This window comes from Elgaria multicarinata, chromosome 2 (genome assembly GCF_023053635.1).
Source record: "Elgaria multicarinata webbii isolate HBS135686 ecotype San Diego chromosome 2, rElgMul1.1.pri, whole genome shotgun sequence".
Lineage (NCBI taxonomy): Eukaryota > Metazoa > Chordata > Lepidosauria > Squamata > Anguidae > Elgaria > Elgaria multicarinata.
Window position 1 is genome coordinate 180350429 of NC_086172.1, and position 18449 is coordinate 180368877.

The 18449-nt window shown below is 45.6% G+C and overlaps 1 protein-coding gene across 1 annotated transcript in view; it reads left to right on the top strand.

Moving 5' to 3' along the window:
* The first annotated feature begins 922 nt into the window (after positions 1 to 922).
* Positions 923 to 18449, top strand: part of SOS2 (SOS Ras/Rho guanine nucleotide exchange factor 2) — a 44371-nt gene continuing 26844 nt past the window's right edge. The window contains exons 1-8 of the mRNA XM_063118240.1: positions 923 to 1194; positions 8126 to 8251; positions 8998 to 9129; positions 9676 to 9840; positions 10162 to 10365; positions 12139 to 12282; positions 14225 to 14335; positions 15455 to 15553. Coding sequence (XP_062974310.1) covers positions 1114 to 1194; positions 8126 to 8251; positions 8998 to 9129; positions 9676 to 9840; positions 10162 to 10365; positions 12139 to 12282; positions 14225 to 14335; positions 15455 to 15553 — 1062 coding nt within the window. The 5' untranslated portion in view covers positions 923 to 1113. The remainder of the gene's footprint in view (positions 1195 to 8125; positions 8252 to 8997; positions 9130 to 9675; positions 9841 to 10161; positions 10366 to 12138; positions 12283 to 14224; positions 14336 to 15454; positions 15554 to 18449) is intronic.

Consider the following 18449-nt stretch of genomic DNA (forward strand, 5'->3'; position numbering starts at 1 on the left):
CACCTGCTGAAATACCCTTTCCAATACAACTCTTAAAGATACAGGAGCCCTGTCCTCCTTTCCATAGTTGCGAAAGCAAGGAAAACCCCGTGGGGGAGTAAAAAAATAGCCAAAGGCAAGGGTGGAAGCAAGTAATCTTCAACAATATTATTAGTAAAAGTTTTATTAAAGTGCCAGGTGCCTACGCGTTTCGAATGCAGTTGCGTTCTTCCTCAGGGCTTTATAACATTCGTGAAGTTGTCTGCAGAAGCGGGTAGGCTAGGCTAGGCTAGGGTGCAGTTGTCTAGCTTCTGCAGACAACCTCACGAATGTTATAAAGCCCTGAGGAAGAACGCAACTGCGTTCGAAACGCGTAGGCACCCGGCACTTTAATAAAACTTTTACTAACAATATTATTGTAGAAGATGACTTGGTTCCACCCTTGCCTTTGGCTATTTTTTACTCCTCCTTCCCATAGGGTCACCTTATTGTCACACCCATGTCCTGCTTTGTGGGTCCCTGGTCGACGGCTGGTGGGCCACTGTGTAAGCAGAGGGCTGGACTGGATGGACGCTTGGTCTGATGCAGAAGGGTTCTGATGCCCCTGCCTGGCTTGCTACATGCATGAACAGGGCTGCTTGCTGCAAGTTGCCCGGGCTGCTCTCTGCAAAGCAAGCCCCCCCCCCCCCCCGGCCCGCATCGGCGTGGGGAGGGCGGGGCTGCAGCGCTAAAACAGAAAGGAACAGGACGCGGGAGGGAGGGAGGAGGCGCTCCCGCGGCCCCGCCCCTCTCCTCCCCAGGCCTGCCTGCCTTCCCCCGCCCGGGCCGCTAGAGGGCGAAGCGACGCCGCGGCCGGCCGGCTCGCCTGCCTGCCTGCCTGCCGAGCGAGGCCGGCCACTGCGCCTGCGCACTGCGCCTGGGACGGAGGCGGCCGCGGCCCAGGCTAGGCGAAGCGGAGCGGCGGCGCCTGCTGCGGCTTGCGGCGGGGCCGGCGGCCTGAGGGACGCGGATGTGACCGCGGCTGGCTGCGCCGGCGGGTAGGGCCGGGGAGGAGGTGAGCGGCGTCGGCGTCCCTCTCCGCCTCTCCCTCATCCACCCCGGGGCTGAGAGGCTGAGGGGACGCGACCCAGGGCTATGCAGCCGCCCCCCTACGAGTTCCTCAGCGAGGAGAACGGGCAGAAATGGCGGGGGCTCCTCGTGCCGGCCCTGCGCAAGGTCAGTCCCGCCTTCCCGGCGGCGGCGGCGGCGGCGGCCCGTCACGGGCGCGCTCCCCACTCGCTCTCCGTCCGTCTGTCTGTCGTGTGCGCGCGCCTCTCCAAAGCGGGGAGGGGGCTCCCTCCTTCCCCCACCCCCACGACGACGGCGGCGTGGACCCCCCCTCCTGCCAATCAGCCAAGTGCTCCCTGCCCCCCCCCGTCCTCATGCCTCAGAGTTTACCTCACGTAAAGGCTCCCCTCCCCCTCCCCCCGCCAGGGAACGCCCCCTTCCTCAGCTTCCTCCAATGGGGCGGCCCCGCCTCAGCCTCCCCTCCCCCACGCCAAGTGCTCCCCATTCTCCCAGGTGACACCTGAGCGGCTCCCATCCCTCCGCCAACCACCTGAGCCCCCTTTCTCCACAGCCAAGGGCCTTCACTCCCCCCAACTCCTCTCTTGGGCGGTTCTGCCCCCCCCCCCAGTCCTTTGAACCCCTCCCAGTTCCTCTGCCAAAGGCCTCCGTAAGCACTTGCGCTTCTTGCTTCAGTTGCGTTTCCCGGCTGCAAGCCCAAGTGCTTCCTGTTCTCCCTCCAGCTCATGCCGGACATCTTCCCCATATCTCCAGTCCCATTGTTGTGCTTGATAGGGTCTGTCTCTCTACCCCATCCCGGTGGCATTCCCACAATCAAACCTGTGTGTGTGTGTGTGTTTACACCATTCCTTTTTTCAGTACAGCAGTCTCCTTATGCATCCTTTCATGCACCCTTTATTCCATCATTATTGAAACATCTCAGATTCTTTTTTTTTTAAAAAAAAGGAGCAAAAGGTGGTTTTTTGGGGGGGTGGGAAGGATGCTAATTACCATATTGGAAAGGTGGTAATCCCTTACTATAACACACGTGTGCGTGCTCCTCTGCCCCCCCCGGACCGTAAATGTGCAAGTTGCCCATTGTTGCCATTACAGATCATAGAATCGCAGAGTTGGAAGGGGCCTACAAGTCCATCAAGTCCAACCCCCTGCTCAATGCAGGAATCCACCCTAAAGCATCCCTGACAGGTGGTTGTCCAGCTGCCTCTTGAAGGCCTCTAGTGTGGGAGAGCCCGCAACCTCCCTAGGTAACAGATTCCATTGTCATACTGCTCTAACAGTCAGGAAGTTTTTCCTGATGTCCAACTGGAATCTGGCTTCCTTTAACTTGAGCCCGTTATTCCGTGTCCTGCACTCTGGGAGTTTCGAGGATCTCAAACACACTATGCCTTCCTGACATTTTGGATTCAACTCTCATCAACTTCAAAGTGATCTTGATAGGCTGGAGTGCTGGGCTGAAAACAACAGAATGAAATATCTAGGAAATAGAAACCAAATGCACAGTTACAAGATGGGGGATACTTGGCTCACCAATATTACAAACGAGAAGGATCTTGGAATTGTTGTAGATCACAAGCTGAATATGAGCCAACAGTGCGATGTGGCTGCAAGAAAGGCCAATGTTATTTTGGGCTGCATTAATAGAAGTATAGCTTCCAAATCACGTGAGGTACTGGTTCCTCTCTGTTCGGCCCTGGTTAGGCCTCATCTACAGTATTGCTTCCATTTCTGGGCACCACAATTCAAGAAGGATGCAGACAAGCTGGAGCATGTTCAGAGGAGGGCAACCACGATGATCAGGGGTCTGGAAACAAAGCCCTATGAAGAGAGACTGAAAGAACTGGGCATGTTTAGCCTGGAGAAGAGAAGATTGAGGGGAGACATGATAGCACTCTTCAAATACTTGAAAGGTTGTCCCACAGAGGAGGGCCAGGATCTCTTCTCGATCCTCCCAGAGTGCAGGACACGGAATAGCAGGCTCAAGTTAAAGGAAGCCAGATTCCAGTTGGACATCAGGAAAAACTTCCTGACTGTTAGAGCAGTACGACAATGGAATCAGTTACCTAGGGAGGTGGTGGGCTCTCCCACACTAGAGGCCTTCAAGAGGCAGCTGGACAACCATCTGTCTGGGATGCTTTAGGGTGGATTCCTGCATTGAGCACGGGGTTAGACTCGATGGCCTTATAGGCCCCTTCCAACTCTGCTATTCTATGATTCTATGCCAGCATGGTCAGGTATCTTGTGAGTTGTGGTCCAAAACACCTGGAGGGCATCAGGTTGGGAAAGGCAGCACTGTGCTCTATATCAGCCTCTGTCTCTATGTTATGGCCTCCATTTTTGAATTTACATGATATTCTGCTTGCCTACGGTTGTAATTACTATTTCCAACACAGACTTTTGGAAAAACGTGCTGTTGCTGCTGTTATGCAGTCACAAGTATGTATTTGTGTCTGTATGCGTGCGTGTGTCTGTCTCCACCATTCCTTGCATGCATAATCCCATTCTCATCACTGCACAGGTGCCTTTTCCCACTTTTCATACCCTTGTTACTTACAATTCTCATTGAAACTTCAGCTGAACGCACACAAACACACACACTCAACATGCTGTTATCAAAACACACCCTCAATCCACATGTGATTTAGATACCATCCTATATGCACTCAAATTATGCCAGGGTGTTGTTCTCGGTTAAACGCACTTCCACTCTCTCCCTTGCATGGGCACCCCTCCCATATCTGTCTCCGCGGTGTATTCATAAACAAACCAATCACCGTGATCTGAACAATGGTTTTCCACATTTCTGTTCTGAGGGTGCTTGAGTAAACTTGTTTTATGTGTGGCAGTCTCTGAATGTATTCTGCAGCCCCCAGCACTCCATAGCAGAGGGGAGCATAACCTCAGTGCCTAAATTCTCTTCTGACTGTGTGTGTATGTGAGAAAGAGAGAGGAGAGGCAGAAATTGAGCTTTACTTGCGTTGCTTGGTGCTGACAGCTGTCGGAAACAAGAGATTGGTCTAGGTGAGGGGCTGCTCAGGACTAGTGTAACCCTTCGTATAGCCCGGTCGTTGACATGGGCCCTTTCTGCCAGTGATGGGGAACGTGTGTGTGAGTGGCCTTCCAGACGTTGTTGCCTTGCAATCATCCCTCATTCTTGGCTATGCTAGCCAGAGCTGATGGGAGTTGAGGGCAGGACCTAGTGCTGTCATTCTGCTGACAGAACTGCTTCCGTCAGTGGAACCAGGGCGGGGGCAATTCCCTCTGTCCCCCTCCACACGTCCTCAAACCTGTTCAGGGAGCCCAGAAGCCCTCCAGAGCATGCTTTCAAGCAGGGTGAAGGGCTATAAGGTGGAGGGAAAGGAAGTCCTGTTGCTACTCACTTTATTTTAAACGAATTCCAAACTCTAGAATATGAATATAATATCCGTGAGAGAAAAATTCCTACAGGAAGCTGGTTTCTACCTCCGTTAATTTTGTGAGGATTAGTTTACACGGACAAATAGAATGGATATCATAGAGCCAAAAATGGCTTCTGCTAGATTAAGTGTGCAAGGTTTCTTCTGCTCTTGCTATGTCCCCAAATCAAGCACAATGCATTTGCACCAATATTTGCAGTTTTCCTTTTCTTTTCTGCACTAATTTACACAAGGTAGTAGCCAACAGTGACCAGCAAAAGCACTAATGACATTGCACAAGCGTAAACCAACACTTGAGCAATGTGCAACAGGAAAAAGTGGTGGTTTGCCACCAACATTGGGTAGAGCGGAAGCAAAAAATAAAATAAAGTGGTAGAGTAGAAGCAAAAAGCTTCCCCCCGCCCACAACAAAGGATGTGCTTCTTCTGAACTTTATTTTAAAGAAAAACTGCCCCTTTTTTGCTACCAAGCCACTGAATTTCAGTAGCAAAGTACCACTTTTTCCCATTGCATTGGCAGATGTTTGGTACATTGTGCAAGCGGTGTCATTAGTGCTGGGAACCAGTTGGATACTACTAATAATATGTTGCTACTTTCCGTTTAAAAGGTGAGTTATATAGGCAAGAGATATTGTGACAGCTACAGCTATTTGTAGGACTGTAAAAGTGTGTGTGACAGGCAGAGTAGAAGATGGGGGGACGTTTAGTACATCATTAAAGATGCGTTCAAAATAAATCAGCAGGTGTTTAAGAAAGTGGAGGGCCAGGATCTCTTCTCTATCCTCCCAGAGTGCAGGACACGGAATAATGGGCTCAAGTGACAGGAAGCCTGATTCCTGCTGGACATCAGGAAAAACTTCCTGACTGTTAGAGCAGTACGACAATGGAACCAGTGACCTAGGGAGGTTGTGGGCTCTCCCACCCTAGAGGCCTTCAAGAGGCAGCTGGACAACCATCTGTCAGGGATGCTTTAGGGTGGATTCCTGCATTGAGCAGAGGGTTGGACTCAATGGCCTTGTAGGCCCCTTCCAACTCTGCTATTCTATGATTCTATGAAAATGTCATTAAAAATTAATCCGTATAATTTCCAAATAAGTTGCCACCTGTAGTTGCTGGGCATGTCTGACTCCTCCATCTGTGTTTTGTTGTATAGTTACTTGAGGGGGAAACACACTGGCTGAGTTCAGACGACATGCTAATCAACGGTTGTTTCCAATTCTGTTCCTATTACCCACCCACCCCAGTTGATTAGCGTGTTGCCTGAACTCAGCCACTGTGTTGAATATTGTAGAGTTGAGCTTTAATTTACACTTGTAGATGGATTTTTAAAGTAACACTTACATCCTGCTTTTCCCTTGGGTATTTCAAAGTAGGTGATGCGAGGCTCCCAGGAAATCTCTAAACCAGGCACTCATCAGACTGAGACATGATTAGCTTTAACAGTAAGCATCATGTGTCCTCAGCCCATCTTGTGGAGAGGTTTAGTAGCGACCTGTTAGCCTTGTGCCAGCTGAAATAATTTCTTTCTTGGTAGAAAGCTCAAGAAACAGAAGGTTGTGTTTCCTTTTGTCACACACACAGCTGCAGTGCCTTTGCCTCAGCTTCGAACTTATACCTGCTCTTTCTCAGGAGGCACAACATTTGGGGTGACATAAGACCCTTCTCAGCAGAGAAGTGCACAGATCACATTGACCCATTAATTGTTTGTCATTATCAAATATCACACAGCATTTTTAAACATGAAAGTGGGGGCTGTGAAGTTCATTTTTTTATTGCATTTCTACACCACCCAATAGCTGAAGCTCTCTAGGCAGTTTTACACACATGCAACTAAAAGCCAAATTGCACCTTTTATTTCTTCTAGGCTAAAATAGCTCAAGAAGTAGCTTTACTAGTTTTTGTGGATGAATTGGCTTTTTACAAGCATGAAGTGCCATATAGGTCTGCAGTTTTAAGGCTGCAGTTTTATGCCCACTTACCTGAGAGTAAAGTCCATTGAACTTCTACTTCTGAGTAAGCTTGCATAGGATTACTCCATCAAAGAGTAGACCAAAAGGATAAGCTGATTTATCAAAATATTTACAAGGTGCAGGTACAATTTAACTAATAACAGACCCTGAGGTGTTTCAGTTCTTCCTCTTCAGATATATGAGAAGTTTCCAGTTCAGTTCCTCAGTTTTGCTTTCTCTTAAGCCTACATTAACTATGTGCTAACTTATTTTTAACCTATCAAACAGTTAAATATTACATTGGAATCTGCTCACACCAGGGAAAAACGTACCCCATGCAGAGCCTTTCATTCCTGAACCCTAAAATCTAATAGCTGCACAAGCTTAGTACTAAGCAGATGGCAAGACTACAGATGGGCGGAGAAGTTCATCAAGGGGAAACCATGCAAATAAGGGAGCATGGGAGAGGCACAATACACTTTCCCAGCACGAAATACAAATCAGTAGCATGTCCTGGGGGAAAGGAAGAAGTTAACAACTTAAGGAAGACGTGGATGTCATTGAAGTTGTTAGAGTAGTAGATAGTAACCTGACTTCCAATTGTGAACAATTTTGGGTTATGTATCTTACGTTCATCATCTAAATTGCTGTTGTGTTCTCCCCAATGGTGTGTTTGAAGGAAAGATCAGGGCTGATTGCTTTAAGACAGGGATGGGGAACATGTCCGTCCCGTCCCCCCAGATTTTGTTGGACTGCAGTTCCCATTTGGAAACAGCATAGCCGAAGGTGTGGGATGATGGGAGCTGCAGTCCAACATCTTCTGAAGTTGAGGGCACACGTTACCCATCCCTGCTTCAAGAGTTTCTCAGAAAAACAACAACTCTTCTTTTTGTTCTAATGTGAGAGCTTTCAAGATAAGAACTCTATGCTCTGGCCAGTGTGTGTTTAAACAGACCTGCTTTGTTGGACCTCTAGATTCCCTGTGTCTCCACAGATATGTACTTGCTCGGATCCTTCGGTCGTCTTTGGAGGCCCTCCTATGGGAGCCCACGCTACAAGAGAGAAGGCCTTCTCAGTGGTGGCACGCCACTTATAGAATGCCCTCCCCCAAGATTTGCCTGGTGCCTGCATTGTTAGTTTTTCAGTGCCATGCAAGGACCATTCTTTTATAGATTTAGTTCTATATTTTTATGGCTGTTTTTCTATTCCTGTGTTGTTTGTTTTGTACTGTGTTTTATTCTTTTGAATATTCATGTTTTATTTTTATATTTATAGCTGTTTGTATGGCATTTTAGTCTTTTAGCTGTTTTGTAATTTCCCCTGAGAACGCTGGTTATTGGGTAGATTAAAATTATAAATAAATATATCTAAAAGAGGAAATTGCTGAATTCATTCCTGTTTTTTAGAACAAGGAAAATAGTGAAAAGTTCCCTGTTAAACATACTTGCTGAATGATGTGCAATTCTTTAGTAGCATTTCTGCATCACTTTCACAAATTAGGGCTTTAGACAGAGATAAGGAAGGAGGTGGGATTAGGCTTTTAGTTAACTGAGTAAAAGTTTGTCTATGTCCCTTTACGTAAGCATTCAGTTCTCATGTTTTATTTGGGGGTATGCAGAAGAAATGGCTCTTGAAATGATGACAAAGACTGTGTTGTCAGTATCTCTGTGTTGTCAGTCTGTCTTCTACTTGAATAAAATAAACAACAATATTTGTTTAGGTTCAACAGCAAGTCCATCCCAACCTTTCAGCCAAGGAAGATTCCCTCTACTACATCGAGGAGCTGATCCTTCAGCTGCTAAACAAGCTATGCATTGCGCAGCCACGGACTTTTCAAGATGTAGAGGTATGAATGGTAATACATGTAAAGGAAAAAAAACAGGTGTTTCCTCACAAAACAATGCTGGTCGAAGAAAGAGGAACTGGAAAACCTCTACTGTCATTTAAGCTGAATCATGGCCAGAGCAAGCCTGCTGGAGAGAGTGTTCTGTTTCCCTAAACAAATAAAATAGATACCAAAACTCACGCTAGTGCAGATATTACAACTCATGGTTGTGCAGTGCAGTTCCAGCCCCAGGGTTTTAAGAGCAGGGCAGCAGTAGCCTTCTATGTCAGCAGCATATTAATCAGCATTGCGAGGTATACGCTATCGGCTACCGTGAGCGTAAAGAGAGTAATGGGAGGGTGTAGCATTTGAGAGCTTCTTTGCTTGGAGAATTAACTGTAAACCTTTGTGTTCAACGTGCTGTATTTAATAACTGTGCTGGGATGAAACATATTGGAGAAACTGCTTTTTTGCTGTCACAAATGAACCTGTGGAAGGTCTGTGATGGGCAGTATGCATTTTCTTGACCTCTCATGATGTGCTCAGTTCACTGCACTGTGCTGCTTCCCACTCAAGCAGGAAAAACGCAGGAAAGAGTTTTGAAAAGCAATTTGAGAGAAGAACAGGCAGTGGGAACTAAAAGCTGTTTGGAGGGGAAGGGTACTGCCTCAAAGAAATAAATCCAACACTGTTGTGGCCATTGAAAGAAATAGCGTGTGTGTGTTTTCTTTGAGAGTGTGGCAACTGTTTTCAACTCCCTTTCGCAGGACCGAGTTCAAAAGACCTTTCCTCACCCAATTGACAAGTGGGCAATTGCAGACGCCCAGTCCGCTATCGAAAAGCGAAAGCGAAGAAACCCTCTCTTGCTGCCTGTGGACAAAATTCATCCTTTGTTAAAGGTATGTTTCACAAAGGGCTACCAACTGGCTGCAATCCTATGCACACTTACCCGGATGTAAGTCCCATTAAACGCCATGGGATTTAATTCCCAATAGACATGCATAGAAATGCACTGTTAATATGTCTATTCCTCAATGAGGAAGCACAATCAGCTCCAGTTGCAATATTTATAAATAGGCTTCCCTCTTGCTCAGTGGTTTCACAACAAACAAACAAACAAAAAAACCTGCCCCATGTTTTGAGAGAAAAAGTGAAACGGGGAAAAAGGATGTTGGAAGGGATGGAAAGGCCATGAAACTCTCTGTCCTACATGCAGAGGCTAAAGGGCTGCAATATCCCCTTCCTGAGCAGGCAGTGGCTGTTCTGCAATATCAGTGGCTGCTATTTCTTTAGGACAGCGTTCATGCTTGGACCCTGCTCCTTTTAAATACATACTCCGAATCTGTGCCACTGTCATCTTTTCCCCCATCCACCTGTCTGCCTTTGCACATATGAAAGCAGAACACATGTAATTTTATGCACATTCTTTTTGTGTTAACTTTCAGGAGGTTCTTGGTTATAAAATAGATTATCACGTGTCTCTTTACATTGTGGCTGTTCTGGAATATATCTCTGCTGACATCTTAAAACTGGCTGGCAATTATGTTTTCAATATACGGCACTTTGAGATCTCCCAGCAAGATATTAAAGTATCAATGTGTGCTGATAAGGTAAGGTGCCATGGGAATTCAGGGCTAATACAAGCACTTCATACGCATCCAGATTAATTACGTGTTTGGATTATTATTCATATTTTGTTACTGCTTAATAATTGGCATCTTGCCATGATTTTAGAAATCATCCCATTTCATTCAGTTGTAAGCACTAAACCAGAATCTACCCCAAAGCTATTGTGAAATCTTTCCCCCACACCCCACAAAATATTAACTTAGCCAAAACAGTGTTGAATTCGGTGGTTATCAATCAGGTTATCAATTCGGTGGTTTTTAATAAGGGGACATTTGATCATGTATAAAATGTGTCTTTCTTAGGTATTGATGGATATGTTTGATCAGGATGACATTGGCTTGGTTTCTCTCTGTGAAGATGAACCCTCTTCTTCTGGTGAACTCAACTATTATGATCTTGTCAGGACTGAAATTGCAGATGAAAGGCAGTATTTACGGGAGCTGAATCTGATCATAAAAGTATTCCGAGAAGCTTTCCTGTCTAACAGAAAGTTGTTTGCACCTAATGTAAGTCAGTCTTACATCTAACTGTTCTGTGTTGAAACCCATGTGCACTTTGAGCTACGATTAGCAAAACTGATAAAGTGGAAAACATTTTCCTCCAGACTTCTTATTCGGAGTATACAGTTTTTAAGGAGGAGAAAATTGAGTTAGGACAAGCTAAGCCTCAGAACTCATGATCTGCCAGTAAATGAATGTGAGTGCGGACCTTCTCATGTAGACCTAAGAGCAATGCCTTGGGTCTTGAAGAAGCCACCTGGTTTGCCTCTTGAAAGAAATGGTTTTAAAAATAACATTTTAAAAAAGGAATCCTTCCTTTCTCCAGTGACCCACAGCAGCTTATGTCATTCTGATACAACAGTAAAAACTAGTAGAGAAAAATTTATGTTTAAAAGCCACAATTGAAACCCAAGCATAAGGTGCCTTTGCAAACAGGAATGAAATCCTCATATACTCCTCAAAAAATAAATAAATCCAATTCCATCAGAGACTGGACAATGGAACCAAAGATACCCAACAGTCCGCGAAACACAACTGGAAGAGATTTAACAAAATCTATATATCCCTAATTTCTACTACGAAATTGGGTTTTTTTTCCACTTAAAAAAGGAAGTGGTATATGAAACAAGGCCCTTAGCTAGACCTATCTGTTAGTCTGTGACGGAGGGGTGAAGATCTCGCAATGCTTTTATCACGAGATCCCCACTCTGTTTACACGCAGCGCGTGACGGCTTCAGAGGAGAGGCGTCGCGCCCACCAATTTTTTTTAAAGGAGAAGATGCGTATGAGCGCTCGTGCGCTCCCCCTACCCCACCCCCGATGGGTGCAGTGCTCCTGAGGAGCGAAGATCTCGCAATGCTTTTATCACGAGATCCCCACTCTGTTTACACGCAGCGCGTGACGGCTTCAGAGGAGAGGCGTCGCGCCCACCAATTTTTTTTTAAAGGGGAAGATGCGTATGAGCGCTCGTGCGCTCCCCTTACCCCACCCCCGATGGGTGGAGTGCTCCTGAGGAGCTCTGCATGGCTCCTCGCGAGGGACCGGGACAAACTGTGACGCCCAGCCACAGCTCGGGCTCAGCCTGGGACCGCGGAAAAAACGGCTCAAAGGGTAGGGTGAGATCCCGTGGCAAGGGAAGGCTCATCCCTCCCTGATCCCGGGATCCCTGTGTGTCATGTGGACGCACAGGGACAATCCCGGGGATCACCCCAAGATTTTGCCCCGTCTAGCTATGGCCAAGGACACATCTTCAGTTCATAATGAACTGGGGCCTCATGGAGAAAGGTATTCTGTGGGATAGTCGTATAGGCGGTATCCAGTGCTCCTACTGTGCCCCCACTTGAACTGTTGCGCAAACAGGATCCACCTCTCACACAAAAGAAAGCGGTTCATAAAGTAACCCCGGAAACAAGTGGAAATGCTTGTTCCCAGATTGGGGTGGGTCAGCAGAATTCCCCTCTGCACTCTCTGCTGAACTGCCCAATCCTGGAAACAAGTGTTTCTGCTCGTTTCTGGTTGCTTTTAAGATCGCTAGCACTCCATTGCGTTAGTGGTTGGTCCCGCTGATGCATGGGCAGACATGGATACTGCACATAGCAGGCTATTAAAATGCTGTGAGTTGCACGGTACTCTTACAGTCTGAAATGACCTACGATGTTTCCCTCAATCTCCTCTCCATTTAGTTGAAATCCCCGCACAGTTTTTGACTCAAACAGCTGAATGTTTAAATGGAAGTAGAGAATGACATGCACACATTTCAGTGGGTTCTCTTTTCCTCAGGACATCGACATGATATTTAGCAACATCTCAGATATCCATGAATTGACAGTGAAGCTCCTGGGATTAATTGAAGACACAGTGGAAATGACAGATGAAAGCAGTCCTCACCCCTTGGCTGGCAGCTGTTTTGAGGATCTCGCAGAGGTGAGTTGGCAAAGCTATTCAGCCTGTTATGCTGGTGCGTGTGGCGACTTCGAAGCTCCTGCCGCATTAGAATGTGTTTCTTCTGCAATGGAGGATCCACGCACACACAATAACATAAGCTTTTCGCCCATTAAATACAGGTGCCTTTGCCTATTTCACGAGACATAAATGGATATATAATTGCGGGTATGTGCTTGAAAAATGTAATATGTAAGCCTTAAAATCCTCTTACTTGGAAAGACTCCAAACTGTTAACTGTCAGCTCCTTCAGTGTTTGTTTGAATTTAAGAAATATAGTAAAATAATAATAATAAAAAGAAATATAGTAAATTATATGTTGTGGTAGATTAACTGGATACATCCTGGACTTCTTTCCATAATGAAGGCATTGGTGATGTGTCCAGATAATGGGCCTTATTCTGTAATGACCTCTTTTTGTCACATTTATCTGCGTTCCACCAAGGCGAGACATACATTATGGTGGGACATGGAAGAGGGCTTTCTCTGTTGTGACACCCTGCTTGTGGAATGCCCTCCCCTTGGAGGCCTGACTGGCGCTGACACTGGCTTCATTTCAGCGCCAAGTTAAAACATGGGTTTTTTCAAAGCCTTCAAGGGCTAAATTCTCCATGGTTACACATAGTTTAAATAGATTTTAATTGTTTTATTGCTTTAAAAAAATTACTGGTTTTAATTTGTTAACGATTTAATACATTTTTAGCTGTGTAAATTATTTATGTTGATATTATTCTGATTTTATCTGTATGCTGCCCTGAGATCCCAGAGATAATAGGGCAGGATACACATGTTTTAATTAATAAATAAATAAAAATACACCCATAGAAAAGTCATTGATTAAACGGTTTGCCTGCTGCTTCTCTAGGTAATTGAGGTTTTTTTGTTTTTGTTTCTGACGCACTGATTAATAGTAAGAGGAGAACATGCAATTTTTGGTCATGATTCCTCTTCCTTTCCCTAGTTTACTAAAGTAAGTCTTGATAAAATAGACTATGGACCTGTTCAGGCGACACGCTAAGCCGTGTTTAGGCCGCTAACTTTTTTGCAGCAAATGTGTAGTGAGTATGTTTAAACCGTGGTTATGTAGCCACCATGGTTAGAAGTGGTTCTCATGGCACACTAAGCCGTAATGTTTAGCTCAAAATGCTTAACCACTGTGGCTTAATGTGTCAGCTGAACAGGGTCAGTGACTCCGTTCAGAAGTTTAGTGGTTGAGAATACCCTCTCTCACACAAGTTTCTTCCCCCGCTTCTTAGTTTTCGCTAACCTTATCAATGACATTCAGTTTAGAAAATCTACAATTTAGTGACTTTCCTTCAAACTATGGTTAGTGTGTTCCAACAGTAGTTTGAGCTTAGTGCTAAGCATGGTTTGCAAGTGTAGACATCTTTGCAAACTATGGTTTATGAAATCATGAAATAGCTGGGAGAATACTTGCATAAAGTCGGAGTAGAGAGGCACGTGAGTTACAGCGACATTCCCAGTCTCCGAAGCATAATTTCCCATTATGGCTGAATTGAGCATATGTAAGCTGGAAGTTCTCAACCATCATCTGTATAATTAACAAATGATGAAGGAGCTGTAATGCCTTGAAGTTATATGTGTCCTGTGCAAATCATGGACAACTTTTTTACATTATCCAATTGTGCTTGGACAATATCCCTATTTGTTAAAGAGGTTTATCCATCTTGCATGTTATTCTACCTGACTTGGATGCTTTTTTTTTTTAAAGACTTTCACATCGTTAAGTAATGTTGACTTTATCCAACCCAGGTGAGCCTTCAAGAGACACTAAGCAAAATAGGCAAAGTGGTGTTTCATTGCCCACATATAAGGAGAATTATTATACTCCGTCCCCTGTGTAGTTGGCATTTTCTCCAGATAATGTGTGTTTTACCTTGGAATCTTTACTTTCTTTTCCTAGGAACAAGCCTTTGACCCATATGAGACCTTGTCTCAGGATATCCTTTCACCCCAATATCACGAGCGTTTTAATAACTTGATGGCCAAACCTGCTGTTGCCCTACACTTCCAGGTAGGAGTGTGTGTATTTATTTATGTAGTATATCCTTCCTGTCTTTCAGTCAAATTATTCTCAAGGCAGTTTATGATAAATTGTAATACAAAAAAACCCAGAATGCACTCACTCACTCACCCCAGCCCTTAGTCCACTGAGTGGAGGGACTTTGGCTCAGTGGTAGGACACATGTTTTGCATGCAGAAGGTCCCAGGTTCAAGTCCAGACATCTCCAGTTAGGGCTGGAGAAATCCTGCCTGAAACCCTGGAGAGCCATTGCTGCCAGTCCGTGTTGACAATACTGAGCGAGATGGACTGATGGTCTGACGCCGTATAAGGCGGCTTCCCATATTTCTATGTCTGATGCAGGGATGGGGAACCTCTGGTCCATTGTGGAGAGGGAGGTCTGGAGAAGGACTGAGCCACAGGGGAAGGCGATGGAGGAGTAAAGCTGGTGCCTTGTGGGTTTCGCTCCGCCCGGGTTTCTCTACCTACTTTCCCTTCCTGACTGTTAGAGCAGTACGACAATGGAACCAGTGACCTAGGGAGGTTGTGGGCTCCCCCACACTAGAGGCCTTCAAGAGGCAGCTGGAAAACCATCTGTCAGGGATGCTGTAGGGTGGATTCCTGCACTGAGCAGGGGGTTGGACTCGATGGCCTTGTAGGCCCCTTCCAACTCTGCTATTCTATCATTCTATGAAAGCCCAGGTAGAACGAAGCCGGCTCCCTAACCCAGGCTCCAGCTGGTGCTTCCGCTAGGTACCTGTTGACTTGCGGGGCACAGAGACGGGGACAGGGGGACTCATTTGGCCCATGGGGGAATCTGGGGGAGGGCAGTTTGGTTCCTGGACTCAAACTGGTTCCCCAACCCTGTTGTAATGGATAGGGTGCTTGTCATGCTTCGTCTTGGTTCTGCAGTGCCAGAGCAACTGGCAGTTGGATTCAAGTGTTCTTTCTCTAGGACGCAGGGAAGCCAGGGAGCTGGTTTAGATGGTCAGAAAGCCACCCTGATTTGCTTTACTACCATGGTAGATTCATTAAGCCTCTCCCAAAGACCAGGAAACAACTTAATACAATTATGAAAATCGACTGAGTTCTTTTCTACCCTCTGAAATAAGTCTTATTTGTTTTATTCAGTCAATCGCTGATGGTTTTAAAGAAGCAGTACAGTACGTCCTTCCACGGCTCATGTTGGTTCCTGTTTATCATTGTTTGCACTACTTTGAATTATTACAGGTAAGAAAATGCTTTGCAAACTGTTATGACTTAACTGTTCAGAGATCTTGCTTTTATCATTTTAAAACACATTAGTGGGCTCCAAGAATTTAGTTTTAAATGAAAACTTTTAAAACGCTTCACCCCTCCAGTCACCCCACTCCTGAGCCAAGCTTTAGTGCATGTTCACTACTGACCTGGTCTGCACGTAATGATGACCCGTTGGTTTTTAAAGGGATGGGTTGTCGTGCATGCGTGGGGATGGCAGCAAGCCCACCTCTTCCACTCCTGTTGCATAACCCATGAATGGCTCCTTCGTAGGTTGTAGAGCATGACATATTTATTTATTTATTTACAATATTTATATACCGCTCCCCATTCAAAATTTCAGAGCGGTGTACAAGATAAAATAAAATAAAAACAGAATAAAACAACTTAAAATAGATTTTAAAAGAAGCAAAATGTACAGTGACCCGTGAACTGGTCACTAAGGAAAGGCTTCCTGGAATAATTATGTTTTCAGAAGGTGCCGGAAGGAATGCAAAGTTGGTTCCATAGGAGGGGGGCTACCACGCTGAAGGCTCTTCCCCTGGTGGACTCCAATCGGAGGATGGGTCTATGTGGAACCATCAGGAGAAGGCCCTTGGATGACCTCAGTGACCGGGCAGGTTGGTAGGCGAGAAGGCACTCTCTCAGGTATCCTGGTTCCAAGTTTAGGGCTTTGTACACAAGTACAAGAACCTTAAACCTGGCCCGGTAGCGAATAGGCAGCCAGTGCAGTTCCCTCAGCAGAGAAGTTACATGCTGGAAAGGGGCAGCTCCAGACATAACTTTGGACCACGGAAGAACACCCCCCTCCCCCAAAAGCTAAAATTCCAGTGCCATGTCCTACAGGAATATAATAAGAATAACATCTACATGAAACCATTGGGAGAGGTTATCCAGAGATGTGGGCTGAGGTGTCATCAATACGCGGATGACACCCAGCTCTACCTCTCCTTTTCACCAAACCCAGGTGAGGCAGTGGCTGTTCTGAATCAATGCCTGGGTCCGGTAATGGACTGGATGAGGGCCAACAAACTGTGACGCAATCCAGACAAGACGGAGGTACTGTTAGCGGGTGGCTCGTCTGTCTGGCTAGGCGATGTTCAACCTCTTCTGGAGGGGGTTGCACTCCCCTTAAAGGATCGGGTCTGTAGTTTGGGTTTGCTCTTGGATCCAGAACTGTCACTTGAAGCACAGGTGAATTCAGTGGCAAAGAGCACCTTTTATCAGCTTAGGCTGATATACCAACTGCGCCCTTATCTGGATAGAGATAGCCTAGCTACAGTTATAAAAGCTCTTATAACCTCTTGTCTGGATTACTGCAATGTGTTCTATATGGGGCTGCCTTTGAAAACAGTCCAGAAACTTCAGCTGGTACAAAACAGGGCAGCCCGTTTACTAACAGAGACTGGCCGGCGAGATCACATCACGCCAGTCCTTTTACAACTTCATTGGCTGCCAGTCCAGGTCCGGGCCTGATTCAAAGTGCTGGTTTTAACATTCAAAGCCCTAAACGGTTTGGGACCAGGTTATCTGAAGGAACGCCTCCTCCCATATGTACCTGCCCAGACCCTAAGATCATCTTCAGGGGCCCTTCTCCATGAACCCCTTCCAAAGGAAGTGAGGCAGGTGGCTACTAGGAGGAGGGCCTTCTCTGCTGTGGCACCCCGGCTGTGGAGGTTTGCCTGGCACCTACGTTATATTCTTTTTGACGCCAGGTGAAAACTTCTTTAATTTTCCCAGTATTTTAACAGTTTATCATCTTAGTCTTTTAACTTTGCTGTTTTAAACCTATATAAATCTCTGCATTGCTGCTCGGTTTTATCCTGGTTAGGCTTTTATATTGTACTGTTATACTGTGTTTTTACACTGTTGCTTGTTTTATACTTCATGGTTTTAATTTTTGGAGACCCTTGGCTATCGGGCAGTACAGAAATGCAATAAATAAATAAATAAATAAATAAATGTGAAGCGTAAGAGAATGGACAGCTTCTAGCCAAAGTCTTATAATTATAGTCCTGGGTTTACTCAAAAGCTTTCACTTTCACCATTACAATTGCTTGTAAAATCTTGTTTCCCTCTCAGTAGATACTGTAATTGAAAATGGATTTGTAATATGTGCAGGAGGAAGTGAATAATTCATTGGAATGCCCAACGTTTAGTGACTTTAGTTCAAGGAATGTTCCATGTCAAAACTGCTTAGCGTTTTGTCATAGAATTGTATGAGACCCAGTGTATGATTTTATCCAGTCTCCTGCTATAAAACAGGGTATCCTACTATGCTTCTTCTGTTGCTGAGCTCCTCTTTCACATTTTTTCGTGACCCTGCTTTCTCCTCCGGTTTTTGGAGGAATTTGGTGAAATATTATCCTTTCTGAGATAATTATGAATGATTTAAAAGTCTCATATAACCTCACTCCCCACCAACGCTGTTTCTCCAGGTTAAACACATCTAATTCCTTCCACCTTTCTTCAAATGATTTATTTATTTATTATGTTTATATACTGCCCCATAGCTGAAGCTCTTTTGTATGTGTTTACAAAAGTCTTTTAGAGTTGGTTTACACATTTACCATCTGGCAAGGCTGTACATGCACTGGGACAATGGGCCCATGTGTCCATCCCCCACAACTCCCGAGATGGTATAACTAGTGACATGGGGGCTATGCAAGTATGGTTGAGCCCACTAATCCTTTCATTTCAAAAAAGGGGGCTGGATTGCAGAAAATGCAGACACATTTAGCCACGAGTGTGCTGCGTGAAAGGAAGGAATTGGAGATGGCAGAGTTGTTCTAGACCAGCCTTCCTCAACCTGGGGCGCTCCAGATGTGTTGGACTACAACTCCCAGAATGCCCCAGCCAGCTGGCTGGG